At 43.1% G+C, this 12818-nt stretch overlaps 1 protein-coding gene across 1 annotated transcript; it reads left to right on the top strand.

Moving 5' to 3' along the window:
- Nucleotides 1-370: 370 nt before the first annotated feature.
- Nucleotides 371-1399, top strand: LOC110785664 (uncharacterized). The gene has a single exon (XM_021990146.2). It carries the CDS (start codon nucleotides 371-373, stop codon nucleotides 1397-1399), a length of 1029 nt encoding a protein of 342 aa, XP_021845838.2.
- Nucleotides 1400-12818: the final 11419 nt, after the last annotated feature.

Here is a 12818-nt window from a genome sequence, read left to right as displayed (position 1 = left end):
CTCCCACTGGAACCGAGCTCCGTCGATTCCGAATATCCATAAATGGAGTATTTAATTCACTTAAATATTTGATCCGTTCACGTACTATTTGTGTGACCCTACGGGTTCAGTCAAGAGTAAGATGTGGATTAATATTATTAATTCCACTTAAACTGAAGCGGCCTCTAGCTAGGCATTCAACTCACTTGATCTCACTGAATTATTAACTTGCATAATTAATTAATACTGAACCGCATTTATTAGACTTAGCATTTAATGCATACTTGGACCAAGGGCATTATTTCCTTCACGTGAACCAACTTATCATATCCAACAAGGACTGGATAATTTGACGTTGAGGCACATGAGCACTCCCTTCTGTGAGGCCATAATGAACGCTCCGAAAGAGCCTAAAGTCAAAACTCCCTCCATTGAAGCTTATGACGGTACTACAGACCCAGACTTGCACCTAGTTGCATACCGTCACCACATGTATCTTCAAGGAACCAATGAAGCCACATGGTGCAAATACTTCCCAGCTACACTTAAAGGAGTAGCGTCCAAATGGTTCGTACGGTTGCCCCCAGGATCAATTGCTTCCTTCAACGAGCTACAAACCTTGTTTTCCACCAGGTTCATGGCATACAAGGAAGAAAGGAAAACAAGCATGCACTTGGGACTCATTCAACAAGGGAAAGATGAGTCTTTACGAAGTTATGTTAAACGTTTCAATCTGGAAGCAGGACAGATCCCAGATCTGCCCAATGGCGTCTCCTTTGATAATTTTATCAGATGCCTGAAGAAGGGATCATTCAAGTTTAACTTAGTTAAGAAAAGTGTGCAAACGATGGCCGAAGTCCTAGACGAGGCCGAAGCCTTTATTCATGCAATAGAAATATGCAGTGCGTCCAAAGATGGGAAGGCTGGAGAGGCAACAGACTCCTCGGGGAAGAAAGAGAAGATGGACAGGAAAGTCCCACGAGTTAATGGTATTTGGGCCCTTTCGAAAGAGCATGATACCAATTCTCCCGGACAAAAGAGAGGATGGCCACAAGAGATAGAATATTTTGAATACAATACAGACCTCCTCCGAATCCTAGTGGACGTAGGGACCAGGTTCGACCTTGAATGGCCCTTTCCAATGAACTCTCCTACTGAGAGTCGAGATCCTAAGTTGTATTGCCAGTTCCACGAAGATATAGGTCATGACACCAAGGATTGCAGAAGCCTGAAGAGAGCCCTGGATGGCCTAGCTTCCAAGGGGCACCTGAAGAACTATCTCCAAAGCAGCACTCACGGCACGGAAAAAAACCAGTACAAGAAAAACAAGTCACATGTCTCAGCTACAGAAGGAAATCACAGCGAAGAGGGATTTGTTCTGTCATATCAGGAGGACCGGCTGCTGGAGGACCCACCATGAGGGGACAAAAAGACTATGCCCGCCGGCTAGGTCAAGTGATGTTATCAGGAAAATCACCAGTGGATCTTTTCCCCCGGATAGAAATATGTGAATCAGATGGAGGGCGCGTAGCCACTCCACATGACGACCCTCTCGTGGTTGAAATCAAAATCTCCAACATGAGAGTAAAGCGCATATTGATAGATACATGAAGTTCATCTGATATAATGAGCATGGAGTGCCTAAGCCGCCTAGCACACGACCCTAAGACAATCGAAAACATCCACTACCCTATCATTGATTTTGGGGGAAGCATCATACACTCTGTAGGCGTCATCACCTTGCCAATACGAATAGGAGGACGTAATGATGGGAGAAAAATGGGTGTGGACTTCCTAATCGTCAAAGACTTGACGGCATACAATGTCATGCCCCACTCTGAACAAAATCAAAGCAGTGGTCGTCACCCATCTCATGCTCCTGAAGTATGTATGTGACGACGGAGCAATAGGAACTATACATGGGGATCAACAGCAAGCAAGGGATTGTTACCTCACAACTCTTAACCCGTCAGCATGGAGGAAGGACTCGGCCGGGATCAAAGGCAAGAGAAAGTATGAAGAAGAGCCACCAACAGCTAGCGAGATTATACCAGTTAAGCTAGAGAAAAGTGGCTAAGGAATAGAATTTCATTAGACTAGTCAGGGTACTTTATGTAAGAGCCTACAAAACGGCCTAAAAATTATGTAAGAGCCAACAAAACGGCCTGTAATGTGCGCCTACAAAACGGCCAATCTACTTTTACTGCTTAGCTAAATATGAACTCTATGATAATATTCTTCCTATCAAACTCTAATACTCTCATTATCATTGCACACATCGCACAAAGAACTCAAAATCATGATATAAAGACGTAAAAACGCAAATGATTGACACAATAAAAGTAGTCACTCAATATTGACGCCTTCTCATTTGATGGCGTCACAAATGACTAATCGGTCGACGGCCTGAGAAGTGTCCTAGATTAATTAGCTATAATAAGACGTAAAAACGCAAATAATTGACTCAATAAAAGTAGTCAGTCAATATTGACGCCTTCTCATTTGATGGCGTCACAAATGACTAATCGGCCGACGGCCTGAGAAGTGGCCTAGATTAATTAGGTATAATAAGACGTAAAAATGCAAATAATTGACTCCATAAAAGTAGTCACTCAATATTGACGCCTTCTCATTTGATGGCGTCACAAAAGACTAATCGGTTGACGGCCTGAGGAGTGGCCTAGATTAGCGCCCCAAATTAGGCTGATCACCTAAAACACTGGGGTAACCGTCCATAATTGGGCAAAGAAAACTTGTTCCTGAAAGAGTCAGTACAAAACTAAGATGGAATAAAAACATACGTGCAAAGAACACAAATATTCATACATGCGCACACGGCGCAGCAAACCCAAATAAAAGAAATGCCTAAAGGCATCAATGTTAATACAAAGAGCCTACGGCGCCACAAAAACCAACAGTAAAAATAAACTTAGGGACAAGGGGCCGTCGAGCTACCGTCCTGGACGTCTTGATCTTCCGGGGAATTCACCTCTTCCTCCTCCACGTCCTCGTCCTCCTCGTCACTAACAAACTCAGGAGGTTCGAGCCCAAGGCGCTGAGCTGCCAAAACAGCCATTTGGTACGAGATGCAACGTCTAAACCAAGAAAAGTCTTTCCCGTCCATTGCCTAATCCCAAGCTCGCCGAGCACCCTCCCGGATAGCTTCCTCCCCAAGCTTGAAGGATGAGGCGGCCTCTCCCCGAATAGTTTCGACCTTAGCCTGGGTGGCCTTGAGCTTTCCCTCCAAGGCTTTTACCTTGGTGGAGAAGTTTGTAACTCGCTTCGAGACGGCAGCATACCCAGTCCTAAGAGAAGTCAGCTCTCCTCATGATCCATCAGCTTCTTCTCGTAATTTTGGGCATCTTCCTCAGCCTTCCTAAGAGCAGCAGTCTCAGACCGGACGGCCACGTCCATGTCCTCATCAATCATTTTTTCCTTCCTCTTGGCGTACTTTTCATGATTCTCGATATGATCCTTGTGGTGCAGAATCTCTTGGTGCATGTCGAAGCGGTACTGTCTGCCCTCGGCATATCGGATAAAAAGTTGTCAAAAATCAGAGCAGGCTTAAGTCACTGCCAAAACATTAGGGGAGGGGCTGAAAAGAATTCGTAAAAGGACAATTGGTAGTGTAATCACGTTCAGCACAAGAGACTGCATGGCCCCGAAGTACCCCTCGTCAATCCCAAGAAGATATTTTACATACTCCTTGGGAATAGCTGCGTAGATGGTAGAAAGGATTTTGTCCTTTTCCTCTAAGCTGAAACCGCCAGATGGAGGAATCTGAGCCACCTCGGCCCGCTTCATCCGCTCGAAGACACCACCTGAGCAAACATATAAACATCAATCAGTAACAAATTACAAAGTTAACAAGTCGTCCTAACAATTACGAAGCTTACCGGCTACCGAAGCGGGAGGGGGCATCGACGCGTCCCCAGCAGGAGAAGGGTCCCTTGACTCCCTGCTCACCTTCTCCCTAGACGATGAAGCAGAAACATGCTCAACGGCACGGCCGACATCTGCAGCCGCCTCGGTGGAAGCCTCCTTGTCCACAGAACCACCTTCATCTTCCACTAGGGGAGACAGGAGGAAGATCTTCCACTCGTGGAGCAGAGACCCCCACACCCCCAGCCGGTGTAGCCGATGGCTTCGACCCGGGGGTCGGGGCAGCATCCGCGCTGCTCAACTTTTTGAAGAAGGGACGCTTGGCTTTAGGGCAGCAGACGAAGGGGCAGGACGCTTCCCGGTAACTAATGCAGCAGGCCCCTAGAAACGAAGAAGATCAAAGTCAGCATAAACCCCTAAAAACTTTAGGACGTGTCCAAATAAATAGAGAGTACGTTAGGGAGGTCGACAGAGGTCGCAACCTTGGGGAGATCACCAGAAGTCGCCTCATTCGACTTCTTTGAGGACTCCTTCTTCTTTGCCTCCACGGCTTTGAGAACATTGTCCGTATACACCTGGGACAACCATGCAGGCATCTCCACCAATCCCTTGTCTTCTGGGGACAAACGATCCATAGTAGAGTCTACACAAGCCAAGGAGATTAGCGAAGAACAGGAAAAACAACGTTATTAACGAAAACAAATTAACATAATACTACCTCTACGTAAATGAGGGCAAAGACCAACGGCCGCAAGGAAGACCATATTGGTGAACTGTCCCACATGGGGAAGCCAACTGTTAGGGACCCATGCGTGACTCTTTGCAGACAGCCGATACATCTCGGCCTGAAACAAAGGCTTTACAAGCCTCCATTCTCTCGAAAGAAGGCGAGGGTAGGCGTCAGTCCTGGACAAGAAGTGCGGCCTGTAATTCCAGCGAGAAAGACGCTATGAGAGGGAAAGATCCTCCATTCGTATAATGGACCATTTGGTTCTCCACCATACCCAGCTGGATGACTTACCTACTACCGGTCTTATAACCCCGTCGACTATACAGGGTAAACCACCCCTGGGGAGAACGAGAAGAAGGGGCGATATCTACGAGTCTAACTAAAGAAGGAGAGGAAGGGGTGACGTCACTTAATGCACATTTGACAATATAACCAAAAATATTTGCCCAAGAATTAGGGGTCAGTTGGGCCAGGCCTATGTCAAAACCATTCAAAACGTCCATTACAAAAGAGTGTAAGGGAAATCTAAGGCCTAGTCGGAAGGCGGCCGTATAGACAGCAACCTCCCCCAAGGAAAGACGATCTACAGTACTATGAGAGCGAGGGCACTTAAAGCTAAAACCACGAGGCAAGAGCAAGAAACGCTCAAAATCACGCCCTTGCTCCTTTAGGTACCTCAACCATTTCCTACTTGGGAGGATATCAGAAGTAAACAAGTCGACATCCTCTTTTCCACGGACCATGGGAGGAAGATGCTTGGCAAATTCTTCGTCCAAAGAACTAGAAGAATTATCCTCGAAATCCTCACGAGGGACACGAGGATGGCAGGCCACACTCTTTCTTCTCCTTGAAGAACGGGTCGCCCTGGCACCCCCGGCTCCTGAATGATGTGAGGAACTAACTCGTCCCCTATTTCCATGGGACGGGTTCAAAAAGGGAGCCCTGTTGTCCCTCTCTCGGGGTGCTGCCCATGCACCCACATTGGGCGTCTGTTTAATACGTGACATGCCGCCCTGCATAAGGAACAGGATGTCCGACTTAAGAAAGGAAGAAAAAGCAAAAAGCGAAGACGTCGTCCAGATACAAGAGGAGCGCGGCGATCGACAAGACGTCTCCCCAAGAAATAGAAGCACCAAAAGAACTTTAAATATATAGACAAATGAAGAAACAGAAAACTAACAGGAACACGTACCAGTAAGCAATCAAACTACTGAACTCTCAGTCAAAATCGTCCAAACTCCAAGAACAATGGATGAAGAATCCAAAAAATCCAAGAACATCCAAGGCTCCCACAAGAAGATCTTCGAAAGAAAAATTTGCGTTTTCTCTCTCTAAAATATCTCTCTGAAATAACAAAAGAGAAATGAGAGGGAAATAAACGATTTGTGGAGGTTTTAAAGGAAAAACAAGATCCTGAAAGCAACCACACGTGGCACACAACCATGTCAAGGAGAATTCTCCACAAGGGTAAAGGCCACCCTCCTTGAGGGGAAAATGATGTGGCCTAAACTAAAAGGTGACATATGGCCTTCTTATGATAGCCCAAAAGGCAGGTCCAACTCAGAAAAGCACCCTTAGCTTCAGATTGCATCCTCTAAACAGGCACATGTCCTGATGTGGCCTTGGTGTATCACCACAATGGGCCAGAAGACCTGCATTGCCTACTCAAGCCTACCCCAAATTTATATGGGCCCAGGGTCCATATATTGGTCCAAATCTCATTACTTAGGCCCAGGAGGTCCACTTGCTTGGTAAAAATCCCAAGTTATCCAAGATTAAGCCCAAACCTAAGGGGTCCATCAGGTCTAAACAAACCTCCTACTATTGGACACATCTCTCAATCTCAGAGAGCATCCAATCATGTAGTCAGGGTTTAGGAATCAATTCCCAAGAAACCCTAGCCCTATAAATAGTTCAAATCCCAAGGTAAAAAGGGGGCATTCAATTCATTCCACCTACCTTAAACTATCATTACTCTGCCTTCTCTCTACAAATTACTTCTCTCTCTAGCCAATACTTACTTAGGCATCGGAGGAAATATTCCTACGGGAATATTCTTGTTTTGCAGGTTGCAGGAAGATCGTGCCAGCGCATACTTGATACCTCCGAGGAACGCGTGACACGTCATAATAATAATAATAATAACAACAATAATAACAACAACAATAACAACAACAACAATAATAATAATAATAACAACAACAATAATAACAACAACAACAATAACAACAACAACAATAATAACAACAATAACAATAATAATAATAATAATAATAATAATAATAATAATAATAATAATAATAATAATAATAGTTTTCTCTCAAATTAGGCGATTAGGGCATCTCCCACGTCGCTTTCACGGTGGCTATTCCGGCAGTCAATCCGGCAGTTACTCCGGCAGTTTAGGGCGGTTACTCCGGCGGTTCAGGGCGAGTTCCGGGGTACACTTTCAGGCTCGGAATTTGCAGGCGTTTTCAGATTGGTTTCCACGGTTTTTGGGTGCAATTTACAGCAGTTTTTGGTCCAGTTTTCAGGCAGTTTTGGGGCACTATTCAGGCGGTTTTCCGGTGCAATTTACAGCAGTTTTGGGTCCAGTTTTCAGGCGGTCTTGGGGCAGTATTCAGGCGGTTTTTCGGTGCATTTTACAGCAGTTTTTGGTCCGGTATTCAGGTGGTTTCGGTGCAATTTTCAGGCGGTTTCGGGGCAGTATTCAGGCGGTCACGGTGTGCGGTTGTGCGGTTCAGTGCGGCAAGTGTGCGGTTTCGGGGCAGTATTCAGGTCTGGTTCGTCGATTAAACCGTTTTCCCGGCAACGACGCCAAAATTTGACATGCTAAAGTCGTATCACCTAATCAAAGATATACTAAAATCACTAGCTAAATAGCAAGGGAAGTCAGGGTCGAATCCACAGGGAAACATCGTTCTTTCTACAATTAAACGACAGGTCTAGACTATTGGGAATAAGAAAGGGTTGATTTGGTTGATTAATACTACGACAATAATAGGATACGAAAATATCAATATTAAAAGAATCTAGGGCGACGGTTCACCACAAATGCAGACTAGGGATTGACGACAGACAATAATAAACAATTAATGACCATAACTAGGAAAACATGCATCTCTCATATCTTATGAATTCCTTAGGAAATTACAACTATCAGGCTCTCGCTATGTACTAGAAATGAATCCTATCTATAACCACATATCATGAACATCAGATTTTTACCTCTCGGCGCATAATCTAAGATTCATCAAATTCAATCAAAATAGTCTGGCCGAACAGAATTGCCGAACAAACAAAACAAGCTATAGAAATTATAGTTAAAAATCAGAAATTTATATATAATACAATCCCCAATCATACATTTATGGATCCCCTAAACCCTAGAAATTAGACTACTCACTCATATTAATAATAAATAAAGCAAATAATATTATTGAAAACATAATTAAAAAAATAATAACGCAAGGTAAGAATTAATACCTAAACGAAGAACGGAAGAATGAATGAAAAATTGAAACTTGGATTGAAAATAAAACTAAGTGTTTTTAACAATTTGAGAGAATAAAACTAAGCATGAAATAAACTAAGTATTCAATACTAGAAAATAAGATCCTGAAAATAAAATGTCCAACTAAATAATAAGGGTTTGGTATTTGTAGTTTGCCCAAAAAAACAAAAGAAATCTGGAAATAAACTAAAATCCGCGCTCCATGGGTTGTCGTCGCCCAATCGGGCAAAGGGCCGCCCGATCGGTCGATCTGCTCGTCAAACTGCACGATCCCGTATCTTAAAAACATCATATCTCCTTCATTATAAGTCGGAATTAGGAGATTTACCACTCTTTGGAAAGCTCTTGAAATCCCAAATCCAACCCAATTTGAATCGCTGCATTTTGAGTTGTATAACTTGAGTTATGATCAAAAGAGTAGACGAGTGTTGGTTTTCTACTTCTTTCACTATTCGCTTTGCTCGAAAACTCTTCAAACTCAATGTTTGTGCTCTCGAAAGTACATAATTCTCGTATTGATTCAAGTGAGTAGGAAATGCACAAAAATATGCTAATTCCTACAATGATGAACCTGAAACTACAAACAAACTACAAGGAGCACATTAGTACTAAAAATTGCTCCAAATAGCTCATTTGAGATAAAAAAAAAGGTACTAAGGGACGGGGGTAAAAACACTATAAAATATGAGCATATCAAACTCCCCAAGCTAGATCTTTTCTTATCCCTAAACAAAGAAATCATCGATGAATACATAAATCAACTTCACCACAAACACAACTTAATGCAATGGATACGATTCAAGGTAAAATCAAACAAGTATGCATCAATGTCAACCAACCAAATCTATTCGACCATAAATCCTCCCTAACAATCGTCACGCAGAGCAAACCACAAATGTACGTGGAATTCAAGACTAGTGCTTTCACACTCTTCACTCATTTATGTGGCGGGTAAAAAATGTACCCGTTCTCTCTCCTCCCAACAATGTATGTGAACAATGCCTGAAGGAAATAATGCCCTTGGTCCAAGTATGCATTCAATGCTAAGTCTAATAAATGCGGTTCAATATTAATTAATTAAACAAGTTAATAATTCAATGAGATCAGGTGAGCTGAATGCCTAGCTAGAGGCCGCTTCAGTTCAAGTGGAATTAATAATATTAATCCACAACTTACTCTTGACTGAACTCCTAGACACACAAATAGTACGTGATGAAGGAAATAATGCCCTTGGTCCAAGTATGCATATAATGTTAAGTCTAATAAATCCGGTTCAGTATTAATTGACAAGTTAATAAATTCAGTGAGATCAAGTGAGCTGAATGCCTAGATAGAGGCCGCTTCAGTTCAAGTGAAATTAATGATATTAATCCACAGCTTACTCTTGACTGAACCCGTAGGGTCACACAAATAGTACGTAAACGGATCAAGTATTTAATGGCATTAAATACTCCATCTATGGATATTCGGAATCGACGGATCTTGGTTTCAGTGGGAGCTGAGATCGTCAAAGGAAAGCAAGTGAATACTCCGGAAACGATGATATTGCCGAAAACGGAAAATATGGATCGTATCGGAAATATAAATATTATCCAAGTCGTAGATTTTGCCGGAAACGGAAACATGGTACGTATCGGAAAATATTATTGGAAATGGAAATATTGCAGGAATCGGAAATATTGCCGGAAACGGAAATATTGTCAGAATCGGAAATATTATCGAAATCGGAAAATAATTCCGGAAACGGAAATATTAAATATTTGTTCGAAACGGAAATTAATTCCGGAATCGGAAATATTAAATATTGTTCGTATCGGAAATGAATTCCGGAATCGAGAATTTAATCGGAAGCGTATCGTACGAATTAGCATCGGACGAGGCCTGCCAGACGAAGGCCCAGCACGAAGCCGGGCCATCGCCCAGCAAGCCAAAGCGCAAAAACACGCCAAAGCCAAGACCAGGCCCAACGCAAAGGCCATGCCCAGCCAAGGACTTGGGCGCGCGCGCATCAAAGGCAGCGGCGAGCTGGGCCGTGCGCTGTGCGTGGGCAGTAAGGCCTGCGTGCGGTGCATTGCCACTCGTGTGTATTATTCGGAATCCTAAGGCTACCGGGATTCGTAATATGATTAAATCTGATCCTAATAGATAAAGTTTGTTTAATTAGAGTCCTAGTAGGATTATAATTAAATAGATTTGTATTCTAATAGGATTATAATTTCTTTCCATAAACTCTATAAATAGGTGCCTAGGGTCACATATTTACATCGAGAATTGAAGTATTCAAAGGTAAGACTTTGGAACAAAATCAGCCAAACACTTGTAGCCTATTAGCCGAAAATTATTAGAACCTTAAGGGCGATTCTAGTTGGTCAAGCTTAAGGCGGATCCGGACGTGCTGTGGACTATCTACGGAGGGACGACACTTGGAGTCCTAAAGACTTGTTCTTGTTCGGTTCGGGCGTAGCTAGGGAGGGCACGCTACAAAGTGTATGCATCTGAATTATGCTAAATGATTATGTGTAAATAATATGTTTCCTGGCATTAACGTTTTCCGCATGATTTATGTTTTGTCATATGTATCGAACGGATCAAGTATTTGAGTGAATATATTATTCATTAAATACTCTTTTTATGAACATTCGGAAACGGCGGATCTCGGTTCCAGTGGGAACTAAATCGTCAAAAGGAAAAATATAGAATGCTCCGGAAATGATGATATTGCCGAAAGTGGAAATATGGATCATGACGAAAATATAAATATTATCCAAGTTGTTCTGAAACATGGTACGTATCGGAAAATATTATCGGAAATAGAAAATATTGTCGGAATCGGAAATATTGCCGGAAACGGAAATATTACCGAAATCGGAAATATTGTCGGAATCGGAAAAACATTCCGGCAACGGAAATATTAAATATCTATTCGAATCGGAAATAAATTCCGGAATCGGAAATATTAAATATTTGTTCGAATCGGAAATGAATTCCTGAATCGGAAAACGAATCGGAAGCGCGACGTACGAACGATCGACGAACGAGCTTACTGTTAGGTTATGATACATATGACATTACATAGATCATGCGGAAACAACCATTAACCCAGGAAACATATTATTTACACATAATCATTTAGCATAGTTTAGATGCATACTCTTTGTTGCGTGCCTTCCCTAGCTGCGCCCGAACCGAACAAGAACAAGTCTTTTAGGACTCCAAGTGTCGTCCCTCCGTAGAAAGTCCACAGCACGTCCGGATCCGCCTTAAGATTGACCAACTAGAATCGCCCTTAAGGTACTCAGAAAATTCGGCACTTTTGGGGCAAGATGGGTGTTTGAATTTTCTCTCAAAAACTCACTTTTGAATACTTTGAAACTTGTGTATAAATTATGACCCCTAGGCCTTTATTTATAGAGTTATGGAAAAGGAATCGTAATCCTAGTAGGATGCGAATTAATTGGAATTAGAATTCTACATGAATTCTACTTAATCAATTTATCCAATAGGAATAGACATTTAATCATACACTGACTCTTGCAGATTCAGGAATCTCGCATGAGCTCAAACTCACACATACACGGCAGCCACAAGGGCTGCCCACGCATGCGAGCAGCAGCCCACGCAGCGCGGCCCACGCATGCGTGGCCTTGTGCGCGCTGGGCTGTGGCGTGCGTGCTTGCTGGGCGATGGCCTGGCTTCGTGCTGGGCCTTCGTCCGGCAGGCCTCGTCCGATGCTAATTCGTACGATACGCTTCCGATTAAAATTCCATTTCCGGAATCTATTTCCGATACGAACAATATTCAATATTTCCGATTCCGGAATTAATTTCCGTTTCGAACAAATATTTAATATTTCCGTTTCCGGAATTATTTTCCGATTCCGGTAATATTTCCGATTCTGACAATATTTCCGTTTCCGGCAATATTTCCGATTCTGGTAATATTTCCATTTCCAACAATATTTTCCGATACGTACCATGTTTCCGTTTCCGGCAACATCTACGACTTGGATAATATTCATATTTCCGATACGATCCATATTTCCGTTTCCGGCAATATCATCGTTTCCGGAGTATTCATTTCTTGCCTGTGACGATCTTAGCTCCCACTGAAACCAAGATCCGTCGGTTCCGAATATTCATAGATGGAGTATCTAATGCCATTAAATACTTGATCCGTTTACGTACTATTTGTGTGACCCTACGGGTTCAGTCAAGAGTAAGCTGTGGATTAATATCATTAATTCCACTTGAACTGAAGCGGCCTCTAGCTAGGCATTCAGCTCACTTGATCTTACTGAATTATTAACTTGTTAATTAATACTGAACCGCATTTATTAGACTTAACATAGAATGCATACTTGGACCAAGGGCATTATTTCCTTCACTTACGAGACGCAAGGCCCAGCGTAAGCGCCAGGCCCAGCGCCCAGCAAGCCCGCGCGCGGGAGCAGCGAGGCAAAGCAGGCCGAGCAGCACCAACGCCCAAACGAGATGGGCCGCGTGCTTGCTGTCAGCGCCCCGCGCTCTTGGGCCAAGCAAGCAGCAGCGCCCACTCGTGGGCTTGCGTGCTGCGGGGTTGCGGGCTGTGTGTGCTACACGACCAAGCCTTGGCCGGTTAGGATTACTTAGTTGTCAAGTAATCGTGTTTTCCTAATTCTACTCAAATTGGATATTTTAGTTAAATCTGAAATACTTAGGTATTTGATTAAACCTA

Source organism: Spinacia oleracea, chromosome 3, assembly GCF_020520425.1.
Source record: "Spinacia oleracea cultivar Varoflay chromosome 3, BTI_SOV_V1, whole genome shotgun sequence".
Lineage (NCBI taxonomy): Eukaryota > Viridiplantae > Streptophyta > Magnoliopsida > Caryophyllales > Amaranthaceae > Spinacia > Spinacia oleracea.
Note: the sequence above shows the minus strand (reverse complement) of the source record. Positions and strands in the feature narration are given on the sequence as shown.